This window comes from Euphorbia lathyris, chromosome 9, assembly GCF_963576675.1.
Source record: "Euphorbia lathyris chromosome 9, ddEupLath1.1, whole genome shotgun sequence".
NCBI classification, from domain to species: Eukaryota; Viridiplantae; Streptophyta; class Magnoliopsida; order Malpighiales; family Euphorbiaceae; genus Euphorbia; species Euphorbia lathyris.
Genome location: NC_088918.1, coordinates 12888132 through 12909030, shown reverse-complemented (window position 1 = coordinate 12909030; position 20899 = coordinate 12888132). Strand labels below are relative to the sequence as shown.

General features: G+C 33.2%; 1 protein-coding gene, 2 long non-coding RNA genes and 1 pseudogene across 8 annotated transcripts; 3 read left to right on the top strand and 1 right to left on the bottom strand.

Moving 5' to 3' along the window:
• The first annotated feature begins 2820 nt into the window (after window positions 1-2820).
• LOC136205575 (uncharacterized) lies at window positions 2821-5106 on the top strand. Its single transcript, XR_010675998.1, has 3 exons — window positions 2821-2953; window positions 3126-3172; window positions 4970-5106. It is a non-coding gene; the product is annotated as an uncharacterized lncRNA (long non-coding RNA).
• Window positions 5107-6243: 1137 nt separating this feature from the next.
• LOC136206087 (uncharacterized) lies at window positions 6244-12655 on the bottom strand. 6 transcript variants are annotated; one of them, XR_010676209.1, is made up of 7 exons: window positions 12276-12655; window positions 11915-12005; window positions 9310-9419; window positions 8911-9051; window positions 8051-8093; window positions 6858-7798; window positions 6244-6545 (listed from the first exon to the last, which is right to left on the bottom strand). It is a non-coding gene; the product is annotated as an uncharacterized lncRNA (long non-coding RNA). The 6 variants fall into 6 exon arrangements; XR_010676212.1 differs by lacking the exon at window positions 8911-9051 and having other exon boundaries at window positions 11915-12062; window positions 12276-12654; XR_010676210.1 differs by lacking the exon at window positions 8911-9051 and having other exon boundaries at window positions 11915-12015; window positions 12276-12654.
• LOC136205466 (probable indole-3-acetic acid-amido synthetase GH3.6) lies at window positions 9623-11499 on the top strand (annotated as a pseudogene).
• Window positions 12656-17044: 4389 nt separating the features above from the next.
• On the top strand, window positions 17045-20041 carry LOC136207211 (probable pectinesterase/pectinesterase inhibitor 20). Its single transcript, XM_065998528.1, has 2 exons — window positions 17045-18199; window positions 19207-20041. Exons 1-2 carry the CDS (start codon window positions 17320-17322, stop codon window positions 19884-19886), a joined length of 1560 nt encoding a protein of 519 aa, XP_065854600.1. The 5' UTR covers window positions 17045-17319; the 3' UTR covers window positions 19887-20041.
• The last annotated feature ends 858 nt before the right edge of the window (window positions 20042-20899 follow it).

The window sequence follows — 20899 nt, the reverse complement described above, 5'->3', positions numbered from 1 at the left end:
GATATGTGATACATTTCATCTTATTTCTCTTCTTCAAATGTTACAATGTTAGAATTATCTTCTAGAAACTTCCTATTTTGATTGTTTCTTCTTTTTCTCGCTATAAGACCTAATCTCACTCTCAAAAGGTGAATACTGCCTCATACATATAAAGAGTCATTTAGTTCCATTGTTAAACAATGTAGAATATTTAACACTTCCCTCTCACATTCAATTCATTTGGAGTGTGAAGCTAATATCAACGAAGGATCCAACATTTAGTTCTATTTATTAAGCAATGTGAGATATTTAACATTCCCCTCTTCCCGTCTTCATTTGGTGCATAAAGCTATATTAATTGGGGACCTAACATTGAACTAAGGTTGTAACCCCCTTCTAGAGTCACATTAAATATACACATTATCCAAATTATTTGTTCTAATTCAATTCTCAACACCAATATCAACCAATAAAGTCAACTATCATTTACTAATGTCTATCAAAATCTCATAATCAAATAACCAAACTAAATTTAATGTAACCAATTAATATTATAGAGAAGGCAGTCATACACTAGTTAACGAACTTCGCAGGTTCTTATCTCTTAAGTCATTATGAGTTTGATGCGCCTCTTGTAGGCTTCTAGAAATTCCTCTCCGCTAATACAAAAGGATTATTGTTTCGCCGAGTTGTTCGGATATAATTTTTTATTTGTTTTTTCTTTCCCATAAGCCTTGAGCCTTCCTTATCTACCAAAAAATATTAAATTAATTCTATAAATAATAATGTATTATTGATGTGACGTGTTTATTAATTGTATAAATAATTCTCTATAAGCATCATCCCAAGATCATAAATTTGTGTCATGTATTCATTACCCATCACATAAGATGAGCTAGACACAATCAATGTAGTGTTATAAAATACTTCTAGAAAAGGCAACAAAGTTCTAACATACGTAGGGGTGAGCAAAAAAACCGGTAACCGATAACCGAACCGAAATCTTAGTTTGGTTCGGTTATTTTAATATTCTGGTTCGGTTCGGTTTTAATTTTAGCTTAATTTGGTAATCGGTTATCGGTTCGGTTATTGAAAAAAAAATATCGGTATAATCGATAACCGACCGAACTTAATATATAAATATAAAAAATATAATTTTATCTTTATATATATATATAAATAAAAAGTTCAATCCTAAAAAATACATTTTTTTATCTTTGTATATATATATATATATATATTGGTTTGATAGCCTTTAATTTATTCAATTGTAACTTTTGTACCAGAAAACTAATTAAATAAAAATATACAAAAATTTAAATATTTCGAGTTTTCGGTTATTCGGTCGGTAACCGAACCGAACCGAAAATTTTCGGTTAAATCAAATTCGGTTACCAAATTTATTCGGTTACCAAACTTATTCGGTTCGGTTCGGTTATGAAAATAGAGCAAATTTCGGTTCGGTTAACCGACAGTTTGGTTCGGTTAGTAACCGAACCGAACCGATGCTCACCCCTAAACATACGCCCAATCTCTATCACTAGGTATAACATGTTTACTTCTAAGATCACTAGCATATTTAGCATAAGTAGATATCAACTATTCAAATGCTTTTTCAAATTTCAAAGCACATTCTAACATCAAGTAAGTGGAATTTCATCTAGCTTTTCACATCTAAGCATAAAAGTTTGTTGATATCTAATTTCTCTTGAAGTTTTAAGTTTTTGCAATCTAGAAGGAGAAGATCTCACATACTTAACACAAGAACGAATCCTTCCAATAGAATCATCTACTTCAGACAAACCATCTTTGACAATCAAATTCAAAATATGAGCAGCACATCTCACATGCATGTATTCACCATTCAAGATACTCCCTTTCCAACTATACAATCTCCTTTTCAAGTAACTCACACCAACATCATTTGTTGTTGCATTATCAACAGTTATAGTCAAGACTCTCTCAATTTCCTATTCAAGTTCTCAACAGACTTACCAATCACCTCACCACTATGACCAAAAATTTATAATTCTTGTATGCAATTTCCAATCATCATTAATAAAATGAAGAGTGAGACACATATAACACAAATTTTGATTGGAAGTCCATGAATTAGTAGTAAGACAAACCATTGAATACAAATTCTTTAAATATCCTTTCAATTTCAATTTTTCTCCCTGATAGCAATTGTAAACATCTCTAGCTATTTTGGTATGCATAAAAGGATAACAAAAGTGGTTGCATTACACGACAAAAATCTCTAAACCCTTGATCATCAGTACAGAAATGGCCTTTGGTGATGGCTCATTGACAATGGTTTGTAAACAAAACTGACACCAAGTCTTTAAGGTCGGTTTTTTAAAAAACCGACCCCAAAAATACTTTATTTGCCACGGTTTATTTAAAAAACTGATGTGAAAGACTTTTGACATCGGTTTTATTAGGAACCATTGCGAATAGTATTATTATTGAGGTCGGTTGTTTTAATAAACCGATCCAAAAAAATTATTGGCATCGGTTGTTTAAAAAACTGATAATAATAATATTATCTTTGGGGTCGGTTTTTACATAAACCTACCCAAATTTTTTTTATTGGCATCGGTTTTAGTAAAAATCAATACTAATAATATTATCTTTGGCGGTGGAAATTCTATTATTATTAGGGTCATTTTTTCAAAGAAACTGACCCTAATAATTTTTGGTCTGCCATCGGTTTTCCTAAAAACCCACACCAATTTTAAATCAATTAACCTAGCAAAACAATGCAGTCATCATCTTTCCCGCCTAAGAACTCAACACAGTTCACGCTGTCATCATCTTCCCCCCTAGGAACGACTCAACACAGTTCAGGCAGTTACCCAGTTCTAATAGTTCATCAGTTCTTCCGACTCGTTCCAATTTATCTTCTTTTTCTCCAGGCAAACAAATCCATTACCATATACTCAAACAAATCGATAACCTACTTCAGATCCAGGTATTCAATCTCTCTTCCTTGTCTAATTTCTTCTTTGTTTTCTAATTTCTCAAGTTTAAAGAAGACGCAAACTTCTAACGAATAATGATAGTTGCTAATTCAGTTTTCAAAGCCATCGAGTATACTTCTTTAAGTCCTTTCTTTACTAATTTCTTTTGGTATTTCGGATTAGGTTAATTTTGTTTTATTTGTGGCAGTAACCGAAGAACAACTCTCAATGTGAGTAGAATTCACCTACTTTCGTTTTTCAATTAGTTTTATTGTTACAACTTATAAATGGTAAGAAGTTTGAGAGAGCAAGCAACTAGGATATATAGTGGATTAAAGAAGAGTCAATAGGATTTCTAGTCAACCCAGTTCAGGTTCCTTGTAGTTTTTTGCTTTGTGTCTTTAATTTATGTTTGAAATGCTTTTCAGTTTTCAGTTAATTATGGGATGTAGATATTGTGTCTTGAAATTGCTTCAGCTCCTTGCAAATGCCTTTTGAACCTTAAAGATTTTAGATAAATAGCACTTGAAAAGCTCTACATTAGTGTTATGGATCTATATATGATCATGGGTTATGTGTCTGCAGTAAATATTATCACTAGGACTCAATTAGAATAAAGATGTCTGATAAAATATCTTCAGCTGCTATGAGAATGAGAGAAATATATTTCTGATGGATTGGTTAAGTTGTTGAATTTTTCTTGTAAAAAGAGGAGGAGGAGACATGGGGTTGATAGTGAGTTCAATTTTTGTAGCTTCACGGATAATAAGATAATCTTCCTTTACCACACTTGTAAAGGAAATCAGCACCTAATTATAAGGGAAATTCACGGATAATAGGATAATCTTCCATGTCTATCGTTAGAATGATACCCAAATCACCTATTTGTTCCTATAGAATAAGCTTAAAACAGTAAGAAAAGCTTCTTAGGATAAGAGAGTGAAAGACAGCAAAAAAGGCAAATATGATCTCTTTCTCACTCTCTCTGTTGAATTATTATGAAAGTAAACTAGAGAAAAAGGTAAATATGGTTGAGGAGGAGGAAGAGCTTAACCTCTCTTATTATCTTTGAAACGCAATACATCCCCCAATAGAATATGAATATCCAAAGTTTCTTTATGTTTTGTAGTGGGAGTGGCCAGCTAAGCTGAAACTGGTGCCCATTCGTTTCCTTTCATGATTCTAAAAAGTTTTTGATGAAAATATTTATGATGGGTTTTGTGGTAGCATTGAATTGTAATTTAGCTACTATGCTACACTTTCCTTTTACCATTTTTAATGGACATAATTGAGCTATGCAACCATAAATAGAATTTCAATCATATTACTTAAATTTAACAGACAATAGTTTAACCATGTGCTGTTGATGCATGTAACAACTTACAAATTTGTCTACCAAAGGCCAAATATAACAAAGCTGAAATACAAATATGAGAGGCTAAATTTCAACTTTTGCCAATTTCATTTTAATATCAGACGCGTGAGTCATGACTGACTGACAACTTTTGATATTAGCTAAAGTGGAATCTTGGTAAATTTACTGAAAATAAAAGTTCAATTGGAGGACAGACACATCTTTATATATTTGGGGTTACTTGCTTGAGCTATTTTTATTTATTACGGATAAAGAATCTTTAAGAAGCGATAATTTAGTCCTAATTGTAATAAATTCATTCAATTGTCGCTTTGAATTTGAAGTTTTTGATTTTGTTTTTCCTCTGTTTGGTTGCTGAGAAAGTGTGGTAAGTTTATTTAAATTTTTGAAACTAAGGTAAATTTGATTTTGAAATTGAACTTCTTACTTAGTTTCACTAGTTTTTTATTCCTTAGTTTTTGAATTTGTCAGATTTGTATGTGTCAGTTTTATGTAGATTTTACCTTAGTTATATTTAGGAGATATCTGTTTTATAGAGGAGACTCTGCTAAATTTTCTGTAGAACTTATAATTGAATAATATATTGTAGCTACATATGATGATGAAAACTTATAATTTAATAATTTATTCAATTAAAATTCCAAACACGCAGTGCACTCAACAACTTGGATCAGATGCGTGTGGATATTACGTGATGCCGTACATGTTGGAAATACTTTTGCATTATCATGATAGTGTGAATCTAATACGAGGTTTTAGATATATGAGAAAAATATTTTGTAAGTACAATCATGAGTTAGATAAAAAAAATTTATATATTTTAGAGATAAAATTTTGATACTATGTATATATGTGCAGTCTATTTTGATGCATTGGAGAAATTTGCTTCAAGTACTGCACCAAAACAAAAAGTTGATACTAAGTGATTGTGAATGGAGAAATTAATTTGTATGTTAATATTGTTTAGTAACTTTTAAAATCTTTTAAATCATATCTAATTATTATATTTATTAAAATAATAAATTTAAAAAACTTTAATATGGGTTTGGTAATTATATATCAGTTACAATTTTAAAACAAATATTGGCTAATATATTACAATGGTAGCGGTTTTATTACTCATATTAGCATCGACATTTATGTTTAAACCGTTGCCAAAGGTAAGATTTTGGCAACGATTAACGATAATAACCGTTGCCAATGGTAAGATCATTGGCAATGGTTTTACGACAAGAACCGTGGCCAATGATCTGATCTTTGGCAATGGTTTTTTTATAAAAGTGTTGCCAATACAATATTATTGCCAACTGTTTTAATAGAAAATCGTTGCCAATGATCTTGGATTGGAAACAGTTTTATAAGAAAAATCGTTGCCATTGATCATTAGCGACTGTTTTAATAGACAACCGTTGCCAATGATCTTACCATCGGCAATGCTTTTATAAAAATAACTGGTGCCATTGATCTTTGGCAATGGTTGTAATAGACAACGGTTGTCAAAGATCTTAGTATTGGCATCAGTTTTACAAGAAAAACCAACGCCATTGGCACTTCAGACACGCTCGTTGGAGTGGTCTTTGGCAACTGTTATGGTAAAAAACTGTACTTAAAAGTTAGATCATTGGCAACGGTTTCAAAACTGTTGCCAATTTTTGGCGTTGATTAAATTGGCAACGGCTTAAAAACCGTTGCCTAAGTCCATTTTTGTACTAGTGGATGTTCGACAAACCTAAAAGGTAACTCATCAAGCCTTAGCATCAAGGTAAGGTATTTTCTATATGTATTTAGTGGATTGGAGTCTAAATGACAAACATAAGGGTTCCCTGAATAACCAAGATGGTGTAAAATATTATGAGAAAAGTGTAAATTTATGATAACAGGGTAGACATATGGTGGAATTCAACTAAGTTCAAAACACATGCACAATAGAAGCAACTGATCTGTAATTTTCAACTCAAAACTAAATTCATAAGATTGCGGTTTAATAAAAAGAATTACCACAGTAGTTATAAATGTAGCTACCAAACCACCCTGAAAAGATGTTCAAACCCAAGACAATTTATCAATCACTTCCCCATTTTCTAACAACTATCATTTAAAGGGCTTTCAGCTGCACCATCAATTGGGCTATCCCTCTCCTCAGGCATGGAATTTGGCCATAATCAAGGCTTCCTCTTTCTCTTTGGTATGGGCTTCGAGACCTCCTCCTATCATAGTATCTCATGCAGCTATCCAAACAATAACATAACAATCAAAATTGATGAAAACAACAACTATCCTCATTATTTGGCCATGCTAAAAAAGTCAGTTAAACTTGCAATTTTGTCCATGCAATATATACTGTTACTGCACCTCACATGTTCATGTATTCAACAGTCTAGATGATAAAATCATATAGGATGTTGGTCACCAAGTAGAAGAAAAAAAACATATCATATCAGAATGACTTGTTTAGTTTGGTATATGTTTAGGACTCAAGTTCAATTTTGCAGGCATATGCACAAAAAATTCCTAACAGGAAGACAGTCTAGAATGCATACCATAAGAAAAACTTCAAGCCTTACAGGATTTCCTAAAAGAGATGAGAGTGTTTCTGATGCTTTTGCTGCTGGATATAGTTCTACAAGCATCTCAGCTGGTCTCACTATTTACACCTCTTACTCCATAAACATATATATGAAGTTCAAGGACATTTAGGCTTGTTGCAGTGGGTGGTTGCACTAGTGTAGCATTTTCCACATTTCTCCCTGTTTCCATAAGTAAGTTCCTGGAGGCACACATTTGCATCTATCACAACATTAGTGATTCCTGTATTTAACAATAACATAGTCGACTCTTGGTGGCTTGATCACTACTGGTGGAGCAGGAGCATGAGCTGGAGTTGGCACTGTCGGTGCCTTCACTTGGCGACACTGTTTTAACTAAAAAGAGCAGTTTTTCAAACATCCTGTTCAAGCTCATTACAAGAGAAACTAGACAAGAATCACACCGAAGAGCAGTTGATATTATGTTTGATAAATTCCATTCGTTAGAGTCATTGATGGCTTAATTTCCAAACACATACATAAGCATCCTCACCGAAGCTCACAACACTTTGCTCATCCGCGAAGGCTTATACGTAAATCCCACCCAAGTAATCTCCCTTTATGGTCATCCGGCTAGATGTTGGTTTCTCAATTTCATACACAATGACACTTGATATATATAGAAGTAGTAGAAATTAAGGCCAGGCATCATCAATCAATGAAATACCCAATATGCTTCAACCATAAATGCTATAAGACACTACAATCACCAACTCAATTAAATTAGGCAAATCAACTAAAATTGAAACTAGAATTAAGAAATTATCTAAAAATAGAGAAGACACACAGTGAAATAAATACTTACCTAAAGTGTCATTAAGTATGAACCAGCAACAAGCAATATCACATCTCCATCATAGCAATGCCCTATCAAATTAGCCCCAAAGCTTTCTTACCTGGTAAAAATTATATGGCAGAAATCAGGACAGGCCGTACACAAGCATGGGGCATAGTCTGGAATTTTTCAAAGCCAAACTTCGAGAATGACTTGGACAAGTGGAAGAGTAACATACCTAAATAAAGCGGAAAAGCTTTTAAAATAAATTGGACAACTAATTTTTTTTCACATTATTTAATTATGCACAGTTGATTATTGAAAAAACAAACCATTTTCTCAAGAGAATACAAAGACTAAAATCAAATCATACCTGGAACTTGTGTATCAGCAACGTCACTCCGTTCCACCTCAACCTGAAGAAATACCAAACAAAAATTTAGGACAATATAAGAAAAGAAGCAAAAATATCACAAATCACTTATAAACAACTCAGCAATAGCAAAAATATCACAAATCACTTATAAATTTTTATGGTTTCCTATATAGTTTCCTTGGTAATGGAATTGTTGAATGATAAACAGTGATGTTTTTATTCAGGTTTAGTGGATCCTTTTGAGCTTTTGGCAAACATTGAAGTGCATTAGTTTGCCTGAGGTCATTTCAGGTAGAAATATTGGTGTCAGGCTTTCTCTTGCATTAGTCCGCCTGAGGTCATTTCAAGTAGAAATATTGAGGGGTAAATTACATGCGTGGTGTACAACCTTTACCCATTTTCACACTTTGGTGTATAACCTTCAATTTTGCACACTAAAGTGTACAACCTTTTGGTGACCTCCCACTAAAGTGTACATCAGGTAATTGTGACCGGTCAACCCGAAGTCAACGCGTCACATCACCATTTTGACTCCTCTAAAAGTCAAAAAATGACTCATTTAATATGAAATTATTTTTGTACCCTTTATTCTTTATATAATTACTAAAAAACACTCTTTCTTCTTCCTCCATTTTTTTTTTGCAATTTCTCTCTTTAAAGCTTCCACTCTTTTTACCTTTTCTCTCTCTAAGTCCTATCTCTCTCTAAAAGGACTTTGAAATTTACTCATCTCTCTTCATCTTCTTCACTCTTCAAATTTATTTTTTTCTCTCTCTCTCCAAATTTCTCTCTCTCTAACCTCTCTCTAGTTAAATCATAACAACACCATTTTTGTCTCTTAAATCTCAGGTTCATACATCAAAACATAATCAATTTCCTCATCAATGGTTGTATTCTCAAGCAAATCCATCTGAGAGGAACGAACTCATGAATCGAAATTGCCGCAAATCGGCAATCCGCCACCCGCTTGCCGAAACTGACCAGAATTCAGGTTAAATCTGATCAAACAATAAAAAGAGAATCAAATATAAATGCAAAAAGTAAAAGCATAAATACCTAACAGATCTCACGGATCTCCCAAACTCTACATTTGAAAAAACGACGGAAATTCACCGCAATAAAAAGCTCGTACAAAATCGACAAAAAAGCGCACAAGAAACTTGAATTGGCATAAGAAACCAGATCCAAAAACGAAGATCACAAATAGAAAACAAAAGAAGAACTATAAGAAACTGGATTCTTCATCGAATCAATACCTTTTCCAGAATCTCTATTACGCTTCACCATCATCTGCAACTGTACGGCTCTGCGGAGGCGATTGGCGATTATGAGAGGAACGAACTCATTTTGGCTTCGTATTAGGAATCTGAACAAAAATGGTGTTGTTATGATTTAACTAAAGAGAGGTTAGAGAGAGAGAAATAAATTTGGAGAGAGAAAGAAATAAATTTGAATAGTGAAGAAGATGAAGAGAGATGGGTAAATTTCAAAGTCCCTTGAGAGAGAGATAGGATTTAGAGAGAGAAAGGGTAAAAACAGTGGAAGCTTTAGAGAGAGAAATTGCAAAAAATGGAGGAAGAAGAAATGGTGTTTTTTAGTAATTATATAAAGAATAAAGGGTACAAAAATAATTTCATATTAAGTGGGTCATTTTTTGACTTTTAGTTGAGTCAAAATGGTGATGTGGCGCGTTGACTTTGGGTTGACCGGTCACAATTACCTGATGTACACTTTAGTGGGAGGTCACCAAAAGGTTATACACTTTAGTGTGCAAAATTGAAAGTTGTACACCACGTATGTAATTTACCCAAATATTGAGCAACAAATGTATTGTCATCTTCTTTGTGCCCTTAGGCACTATGATTTAGTAGATAGGATTGCTGCCCCATATGCTATATGCTTAATTAAAGCATTTAAGGTGCTTGAATCCAAGTGGGTACAACTATGTTATGTGATGATCTTCAGAATGAGTATGCATATTATATTAGTGATCCTGAAATGAGAGAATCTGTCTTAACTCTTCTTGGTGGGGCTCAACATGAATTCTCAAAGAGATTTGGATCCATATTCTGGGATGGGATTGTTTTGTCAAGTGTGTTGCAACTGGAAGCATTCCAAGCTCAAGTACTATGCAGGAGATGTCATGATTTTAGGTGGAGATTACTTTGCATCAGAATGTCCTATGGGTATTAACTTGGATATAATGCAACCTCCAGAGTTAACCCAATTCCTTATCCTTCCAACTGCTGCCTATTTCGAATTAAAAGGCATTACTGTTGGCAAAGAAACAGTTTATTTTTAAGGTGTTGAAGTGGGGAAGATATATGAAGTGGTTGTGACTACTTATTTATAGAGAACTTTATAGGATATTGTGAGAGTTACTGGTTTTTATAATTCATGTCCAAAAGTAGAGTTTCTTATTAGAGCTCTAAAGAATTCCAATGAGATTATAACAGAGAGAGATTTGATGTGTGCAATGGGGGAGTTTTCAGCTAGTAATGAGAAATTCTATGTCTGTAGAGATTTCAGAGTATGCCAGTTTCTTGAATTTGAAACTAGTCCAAAACACTTGAAGATTTTCTTTGAAGTTACAGAGGGATGCTTGCCTTGCAAGAATCAATTGAAGCTCTTAGAAGGTGTTGTTCCTCTCTTGATAGGGGTCATATAGGTCCTCTGTTAGTATCTATTAAAGGTCGGTTTTTAAAGTACATTATCAGAAGATTTGATTACTAAAAATAATAAAGTGCACCCATTAAAATCTAAAATGTTTAATGAAAATTGAAATTAATTTGGAAGTTGAATTAAATTAGTTTTAGAAGTATAAAATTGATCTTTGATAAAAAAAAAACAAAAACAATTGAGCTAGAAATGGTGGGGAATAAAAAAGATCATATGAATAAAAGGGTAATGAGAAATGTTATAAGTATATTTACCAAACCATATAGAAGTTTAAATTATCTAAACTAATTAATAAGCTTTTCAAATTGTTGCAATTTGCAAACTTTAAAAAGTATAATGGTACCATTATAAAATTGCACTTAACTTGATATTCTGAGTATTTTTATATCATATCAGCAATTCCAATTCTTATGCATATTGCTCCATCTATTACCCTCTCCTGCCTACTTTTTTGAATATGTAAGTTACTTGTTGAATCAATATATTGAAATAAATAAAACATCAAATATTGATGTACTTATAATTTTCTTTATTGATAACTTTGAGTGATTTCCAAAATGCTCCTCCTCAAATGTTGGTGTACAAGCCTAATTGAATTGATTAAACATGAAGCCATGCAAAATATTCATAATTCCAATTTCAATATTAAAATGGCTCTGAAAAATGGAGCACCAGCAAGTCAATATAAACCACCAAAGATAATTAGAAATCCTGACATTGTTGGTATTTTTGAAGCATCTGCTCTTATGAATATCTGCTTGGATTAGTTAGATGATGCAGATTCAAATTTTTGAATCTGGATCGAAGTCCTAGAGGAATATGCAGGGTTCTTTTCCTGTCTGTTTAATCTCATTACAACATTCAGTGATGCTAAAATGATACTTGAACCTAATGATTTTTATGCCAATACAATCTAATATGCACACTCAACAAAATTTTTATTTCATGATTCAATGTTTAGATTGTTGCAAAACTGACATTGGACTATTTGAACAAGCAGGAAATCTGTATCCCCGCAAAAAAAAAAAATCTAATTTAAGAGAGATGTAAATCAAGTAGCATTGTTGATTATGATTTTAGAAAAGGAAACAATAGAGCAGGGCATATTGTAGAGGCAGTTAAGAAATTAAGAAATTATCTCAAAATAGAGAAAGACGTACACACAGAGAAATAAATGCTTACCTAGAGTGTCATTAAGCATGAACCAACAACAAGCAATATCACATCTCCATCGTAGCAATACCGTATCAAATTAGGCCCAAAGCTTTCTTATCTGTTAAAAACTATATGGCACAAATCAGGAAAGCCGTACACACACATGAGGCACAATCTGGAACAATAGGCATGAGGGAGTTACAGGTGGCTATGTCTCTCTGGGACATTATATCGAACAATAGGTGTGCATCATGGAAGAAGGAACATACATATATGATTATGGATTTGTTTGCCCAGAAAAACAGAAGATTAACGGAAACAAGCCTCCAACATAGGAATTTTTAGGGCACACAATCAATGAATAAAATCAGATAAACAGAAGACAAACCTCCGATTTAGGAAGAAACTGATGAAGACGAAGGTTTCCTCGACTTAGTAAGAACTGCTGAAGTCATTCCTAACTGCTGGAGTCGTTCTTAGGGGAAAACCACTTCGTGAAATGCTCAAGTCGTTTTTATAGGGGAACACGATTTTAGGAAGAACTGCTCGAGTCCTTCTCGGTATAGGGGAAGACGACTTCTGAAATTCCTTATGGAAAGTGAATAAGTGGAAGCAAAAGGAACTACCGTGAAATGCATTAGGGGAAGACGACTGTGAAACGCGTTAGGCGAAATCGAAAGCCTGAACTGTTGGGGAATATGACTCTCATGACCTGTTGGACTGCGTGAACATTGGGGAAGACGACTACGGCGTGAACTAAAATTGTTTACTATAGGTTATTACTCATGTAAAGTTGGAGTCGGTTTTCCGGTTTTTTTAGGAAAACCGATGTGAATGAAAAATTAATTGGGGTCGGTTTGTTTTAAAACCAACTCTAATAATTTTATTAGGGTTGGTTTTTTGAAAAACCGACCCCAATAATAATAATATTAGCAACGGTTTTTAAAAACCGACTCTAATGATCTTTTCTTCAAAAATTAAAAAGTCTTTGAAGTCGGTAATTTAAAAACCGTTGCCAATGATAAAACATTGGGGTCGGTTTTCTAAAAAACCGTTGCCAATGATAATAGTATTGGGGTCGGTTTTTATCAAAACCGACCCCAAAGCTCTTTGGCATCGGTTTTTTAAAAAAACTGATGCCAATAAATCTTTTTTGGGGTCGGTTTTTTTAAAAAACCGACCCCATAGACCTTTGGCATCAGTTTTGTTTAGAAACCATTGCCAATAGGGCGTCACTAAAGGCCATTTTTGTACTAGTGATGGTTACTTAAACAACTTGTACCACTAGAAGTTGGACATGAAAGAGTTCTCTTACAATAGTTACATGTGGCCCTTTGATCTTTAGGAACTGAACAAGGAATTTTGTTAAAATGTGACCAAGCCCTTGATCTTCCCTTCCGCACTTTTTCTTCTGTATGTGGTGGTTTTGATGCATTAACAGTATTATTCGCCACATCAGTAGAAGGTGTAGGAGATTTAGTTTGTTCCTCTCATGCTTCCGGCTTCGTACCAGTGTGTTCATTGGTATTATTACATATACCTAAATTATCTCTGATACTTAACATATGAAGTTATTTTTTAAAAAATATACATTAGTTTATCAGAAGTCAACTAGTTAAAAATAGTTATAATAATCACTTCTAATTAAAAGCAATGAATTAATCGTTGGAAGATAGATCATTAGATAAAAAAAACCAACTAATATAAAGATAAGAAAATTAAAATGTTATCTAAGCACATCAGTAATTGAAAGAAAATTATAGAGATTATGGATAACTAATTAATTAATTGTAGAGCTCAACTAAATCATTGTTGTAGGAAACATGTAATAGTGAAAAAAACCCTTCATAATATGACAAGCACAAAGTGGAGTTGAAATGAGTCAAATAGGCAACCTCTAGAAACTCAAGCTTTGACCTTAAATCAATCAATTCATGTGGGCATTAAATGTGATAAATTCTTATTGCTTTTGTGGGAGAGACTAGAAATGGTAGTTCACTGATGCATTAAATGTGATAAAAGCTTTGGATAATAGTACCATATATTTATCATGTTATATGATAGGAAAAGCATGAGTGCAGCATTCAAATGAAGAAGAGAACTTACCAACAGTTTTTCCTTTCCATTTTGTTCTAAGTGTTATAAACTTGAAAGAGAAAGTGAAAGTAGTTTTATTTACAATGTTTGATTTTTATTGTGAATCAAAGACCACAAATAGTGTTTCAAAAACAAATGGGACAAGTCAAGTTTGTAGGAATATGTTGTGGTTGAAAAAGTGAAGAATGCTTCTACATATCTGGTAGGTATGTTTAAGAAATAAAAGGTAAATGTTGGGATGTTAGAAATGAAATCTGATTTGGAGAAGTACTTTGTGTGAAGATTTAGAGGAAAATAATCCTAATTTTGACATCTTGAACTAGTGGAAGGTGAATTCCACTAAATATCAAGTTCTTGGTATGATGACTAAAGATGTATTGACTATTCCAGTGTCCATTGTTGCTTCTGAGAGTGCATTTAATGCTGAAGGTCGAGTACTTGACTATTTTAGGAGTTCTCTTACTCCTCATTTTGTGGAAGCACTAACTTGTGGGCAAGATTGCGTGAAGCATCCTACAACTGCATGTAATTTAATGGAGCAAAGGTCAATTGAAGAAGAGATTGCTCAGATAGATATTAATAGTTTTGTTGTTTCATTTTATTTTGTTTTGTTTTTATCACTATTATTTATAAATATTTGATATAAAATATTTATTAATATTTTTACATTTCTTATTTTTCAAATCTTTTTATGTGACGGATGATCATCCTAAAATCTTGGTTGATGAATGAGCTGACATATTAGGTAATTATATAATTTTTTTATGTAGAAAAAGGTAATTATATAGTTGTATTAAAGTTACAAGTTTTTTTTATTATTTTATGAACTTTGAATTTGATTATTAATTTAATATGCAGGTTTGACAAGCTTAGTAGTTTGAAAAATGAAGATCTTACCATATTATGTTATGTTATTTTCATTTTAATTTGAACAGTATGTGTTATTAATAAAAAAAAAGAATTATTATGTCCATTTAAATTTATGAATGTGTGTTTATGAGTCATTTCGAAACATTTTTATAGCTCAAACCAAACATGTTTCCTTCACCATGTAATTTTTTAGGCATTTTTTAATATTTTATTCATCATGTTCATTGCTTATATTGTTATTTTGCTATTTACTAATGGTTAAAAACCAAAATAAAAGGTTAACCGACCGAATAATTGGTTAACCGATTAGTGGTTAACCAAATTTAATGGATTAGTGTATGGTTAGTATATTTTAAAAACCGATCAAATTAACCTTAATGAACTGGTTAACTGACCACATGCACTCCTAATAACTAAGGTGGTGACAGAGTTGTGAAGAGATGGTAAAATTGTAATAAGAGGATATCATAATGGTAATAAGGAATGGTTAATTTGGTAAATAAGGAGGCATAAAAGAGTGGTGGAGCCCAATTGAAGGAACCTTGCTCAATTGAGCAAGGTGATTTACATTGCTCGTGTTACGCCCAGCAACTTCCCAGGTCGTGTGGGTAGGTGACTTGGCGACTTTCGAAATGCTCATTTTGTCTGTCTTGAACCCTTCGATGCTTTCTCGTTGCATTTTTATCGTCCTTAATCCTTACAAATCTTTTGTACTCTTCGAACGCTCACTTATCCTCATAGAATGGAATGAATGGATTTATATCATGATCAGAACCTAAGATCAAAAAACTCTATTGTGAAAAAACTACAACAATCTTCTAAAAAAAATATCTCTAAATTGTAGAAACTCATTTTTACTTGGGACGTTTTTCGAGTTTTTAGTAAATTTTTATTTAAATTCTATTCATTTACAATAAGAAATGTTATTCTAGTTGAAATTTATTAGCGGAATTATATTTGAAAATTCAATTCTATGGTCCCGTTTGGTACGCCATAATGAGTATCGTAATGGAATGTCCATTACGATGGAGGCTCATTACTATGTTTGGATGGGTCATACTGTTTTTGTCATAATGGAATCACAAATACACCACTCAAGTTTTCTTTACAAATTTATGTAATGAGCATTACATAAATAATAGACATGAATCCCCATTACGACTAACTCTTGCATTTTTATTTTTAATACTTATTATGCACAATTCTTATTAAGCGATAAAACAAAAAACTAGAAAAACATAAAAAATGAAAAAAACATCGAAAATACGAAAAACGAAAAACTTGAAAAACGTGACGAAATATTGCCCGTCACGATTTTTTTTTTGTTTTTCGTCTTTTTTATTACATTTTTTTCATGTTTTTCTCATTTTTCACGTTTTCATGTTTTTCGATGATTTTAATTGTATAAATAAAATTTTATGATTACATTTTAACTAAGCAAATATCAGTATTGTAACGGTAATTAAGTTTCATCATTTTTTTAGTTTGTCAACCAAACATGGTAATGGAATCACTATTCCATTTCATTACATTACAAGGTTGATTACATTACAAGTTTGATTACATTACATTGCATTACGTCATACCAAACGAACTCTATGTGTTTTCATAGCGAAGAGCGAACGTCTCTCGCCCCGCTTGACACCTAGGCAAGACATAAATCTTTGTAAGAGGCCCACCCACTATTCAAAACGAAGACCGTCTCAACCGCCTAACCGCTCGAAATCGAGAATCCGTCCCAATTTTCTCCGATTAGTCCATCTAGACGTTTTTTTGGCTCATAGCCTATTTTTAGCCGCTTGGGCTCCGCCTCGACCGCCTAGGCGCCGCCTAAGTGACAATGAAGGATAACATTTTTTATTGCGAGTTTATCTTTTTCTTTATTATAATTCACTTTTAAGTTGTTTAATAATATTGTTGTTGAAATATTGACGTTTGTACATTTTTAAAGATATATGTTACAAATATATGTTGCTTTTCTAGATTAAATAATTTTATACTATTGTTTTTAGATAGTGTAATATATATTGAATTTATATAATAATTTGTTGAGTAACAAATAAAAAATACAAAAATACAAATTTGATTAATCTCCGACTAATCTCCAATTAATCGTTGAGAGCTATGTCCACCCAACTAGCGCCTAAAAACCCAAGAAAAGAAAAGAGTTACTCTAATGAGCAACACATTAGTGCACAAATGAAGAAACATTCTAATAGATATATCTAACTTTATATTTTATTAAAAATATCTAATTGTGTATATTATCATACAATTAATTAAATAAATGTACCAATTCTTCTTATACTCCCTGCACGTTATTGAAATCTAAATTAGTGGTGGTGAAGTTATATTAGAAATGTTATGTCATACACGTTTTTAGCTTCATCTTTACAATATCCAAAAACTCTATTTAAACCCATAATTTAATTTAATTTCCACAATCACCCATTAACTAATTAATCATGATTTCTCACTTATTATCTTCCTTAATCACAATTTATTTCCTTCTAATTTTCCCCTCTTCCTTTGCAATTTCATTACCAATTTTTAACACACCAGATTTTCTTTGCAATTCCACACCTTATCCATACTTTTGTAAATCTAATTTACCTTTCAATAAGCCAGGCACAATCAAAGATTATGCCAAGATTTCCATGAGCCAATCTTTCTCAAATGCAAGAAATTTCCACTCCCTAATTCAACATTATCTTAATCTCCCGTCTACGTCGTTCGAATCGACCATTCGGGCACTCGAAGATTGCAAGTTCTTAGCCGAATTGAACATCGACTTCATTTCGCAAGCACTCAACGCAACTGCAATTGAGAACGATATTGATAGTGATGGGGTTAATGATTTACTAACGTTGATTAGTGCTACGTTGACTAATCATGAAACGTGCGTCGAAGGGCTACGATCGGTGGGTTCGGGTATTTTGAATGAGCTTTTAACCCCTATTGGTAATGGGAGCAAGTTTTATAGAAATTCTCTTGCTCTTTTTAGCGACGGGTGGGTTCCGAAGGGACTTAGAGGGAGAATTTTGAAGCAGGTTAATTTGCCGTTTTTGGAAAATGTAAAGGTGAGGAGAACTGTTGTGGTGAATCAAGATGGAAGTGGGCAATATCCGACAATTAGCGACGCGGTTAATGCTGCGGCTAATAATACTGTTAGTAGCGACGGTTATTATGTGATTTATGTGACTGCTGGGGTTTATAATGAGTATGTTTCGATACCTAAGTACAAAAAATATGTGATGATCATCGGAGATGGGATGGATCGAACGGTGATTACTGGCAACCGGAGTGTCGTTGATGGGTGGACTACGTTTAACTCTGCAACATTTGGTAAGATCATTTACACTTATAGCACATGAACCTGATCATCAAATAAATTTGATCATTCATCGTTAGATCTAAGATTTATTATAATTCTAAAGTGGAGATTAAAATAATCTTAAGTTTTAGGCTAAATCTAAAGGTGAATGACCAAAGAGTTCATGTGAACATCACTGCATATACACTTCTTAATTACGAGTTCCAGAATATTTGAAATACCACGGAATTTTTACGGTCGAATCTTCTACAATTTTTATCTAATTGGATTTCATAAAAAAGAACTCAATGTGCTTATTGTCAAACCAATTATAGGAGAAATTTTAACGTGGATTGGGACTAGGGCTGCAATCGAGCTGAGCCGAACCGAGCCTTGGCCTGCTCAAGCTCGACTCGCTACAAAATTAACGAGCTTGAGCCAGAGCCGAGCTTTGATTTGCTCAAGCTCGGCTCAACTCATTAGAAAATAAACGAGCTCGAGCCGAGCTTCGAGCTTGTTTCGAGCCAAAATCCTGTTTGAACTTGGTTGATTAAGAAAATTATCTAAACATGAATTATTTGTGAGCAAATCGTTAATTATATTTATGAAGTTCCGCAAATAGCTTTTTAATTGTGTACATAAACAAGCTCACAAGTAAAGTTCGTGAATAAATAAACAAGATGCTTACAAATAGTCCGTCTATTACTCATTTATTATGTTTGTGAACGAACTCGTCTAATAGCAAATGAAATGATATTAAATTTAGATATTTGTAAACTAACCCAAAACTATATAGTTTTCTACAAACTAAAATTTGTTCATAAATGGTCTAATCGAGCCTCGAGCCGAGCTTTGGTCTGTTCAAACTCGGCTTATTTACGATGCTCACGAGCTGTTCCTTTAAAAATCGAACCGAGTCGAGCCGAGTTTTTATCGAGCCGACCACAGAATCGCTCATAAACGGCTCGGCTCATTTACAGCTCTACCTAATTGCATAAAAACGATTTCCATAAAATAAAAGTGTTTCTTTTGTGTGCAGTCGTTGTTGGGCAAGGTTTCGTCGCCGTAAACATAACATTTCAAAACACCGCCGGAGCAATCAAGCACCAAGCAGTAGCACTAAGAAGCGGCGCAGATCAATCAGCCTTTTTCAGTTGTAGATTCGAAGGCTACCAAGACACACTCTACACTCATTCTCTCCGGCAATTCTACCGCGACTGCGAAGTGTACGGAACAATCGATTACATATTCGGCAACGCCGCCGTCGTTCTACAAAACTGCAAGATCTACTCTAGAAAACCACTCTCCGGCCAATTCAACACCGTAACAGCTCAAGGAAGAACAGATCCAAATCAAAACACAGGCATTTCAATTCAAAATTGCAGTATTCTAGCAGCAGAAGATCTAGAAAGCACAAAATCGTACCTCGGTCGGCCGTGGAAGGAGTATTCGAGAGTTGTTGTGATGCAATCGTTCATCGATAGTTTGATTGATCCGACGGGTTGGGCGTTGTGGAATGGAGATTTTGCGCTTTCTACACTTTATTATGCGGAATTTGATAACAGAGGAGGTGGATCGGAGACGAGTGGTAGAGTTACTTGGCCTGGTTTTCATGTGATTAATGCTACAGATGCGGTGGCTTTCACCGTGTCTAACTTTACTCAAGGGGATTTCTGGTTGCCGGCGACCAAAGTGCCTTATGTTGGTGGTTTGATGTGATATGAATTTCATGGGTTTTTAAATTATTTTACTAAAATTTGTTTGTAATTTTTCTGATATTTTGTTTTTCCTTTTCGATGTATCAAAATGATTTTTTTATTATATTTTTGAAGATAATTTTTTTTTTGTTATATTAAATTGAGAAATAAAGGTGAATATAACTTTTAAAGTTTTTTTTTTTTTTTTTATATAAAAGTGTCGTATTTCATTCCATAGAATCATAATTTCATAAAGTACAAATACAACACAATAAAACTTCCCACACATACAGTAAGATCACAGAGGGAAGAAAATAGACTACAAAGAGGAAGAAAAAGACTACAAAGAGCAATAAAAAACCACAAAGGGTACAAATACAACAAAATAGAAATCATATACTTCTCGGAAGTCGAATTCCATTGAAAAACAGTTGTAATCCATTCTTCATCATCTAGCCTCTTTCGGACATTCGGATCTGAGTCCTTTCTTTTTTTGCAACCGCGCAGATCTATAGATCTGCGGACAAGATGAACCTTTTCTGCTCTTGCTAAGGCCGAAAAAAGAATAAACGATAAAAGTATAGCTAACAGGTGTAGATCTGACGGAAAAGAGATTCGAGAAAGTATATAGACTTCAAACTAGAAAGAAAAGATAAAACTGAAGCTAAAAAAACAAAAACTAAAACATAAATGGGAGGAGGAAGAAGGAAGACAAGCTTCCTCATTCCTCCCCTAAGAGAACTTGAACAAAAGAAGGAGGCGAGGCGGTGACAATGGGGGAAGCTTGAAAAGAAAAGGAGCAAAGGGGAAGAAAAAAGGGTAGAGAAATGGAGGAGCCCCTCTCTCTGCAAGATGACTAATATAACTTTTAAAGTTGATTGGATGATTAATTTAAATTGATTAAAATTTGTTAGAATATCATAAAGTTTTGGAATTTCCTATTTTCAGGTAACAAACGGTAATTTTGAGGTATAAATTAAATTTTAGTAACTATAATGTTAGAAAATGTAAAGTTACGTAACTTTTATATGTTAA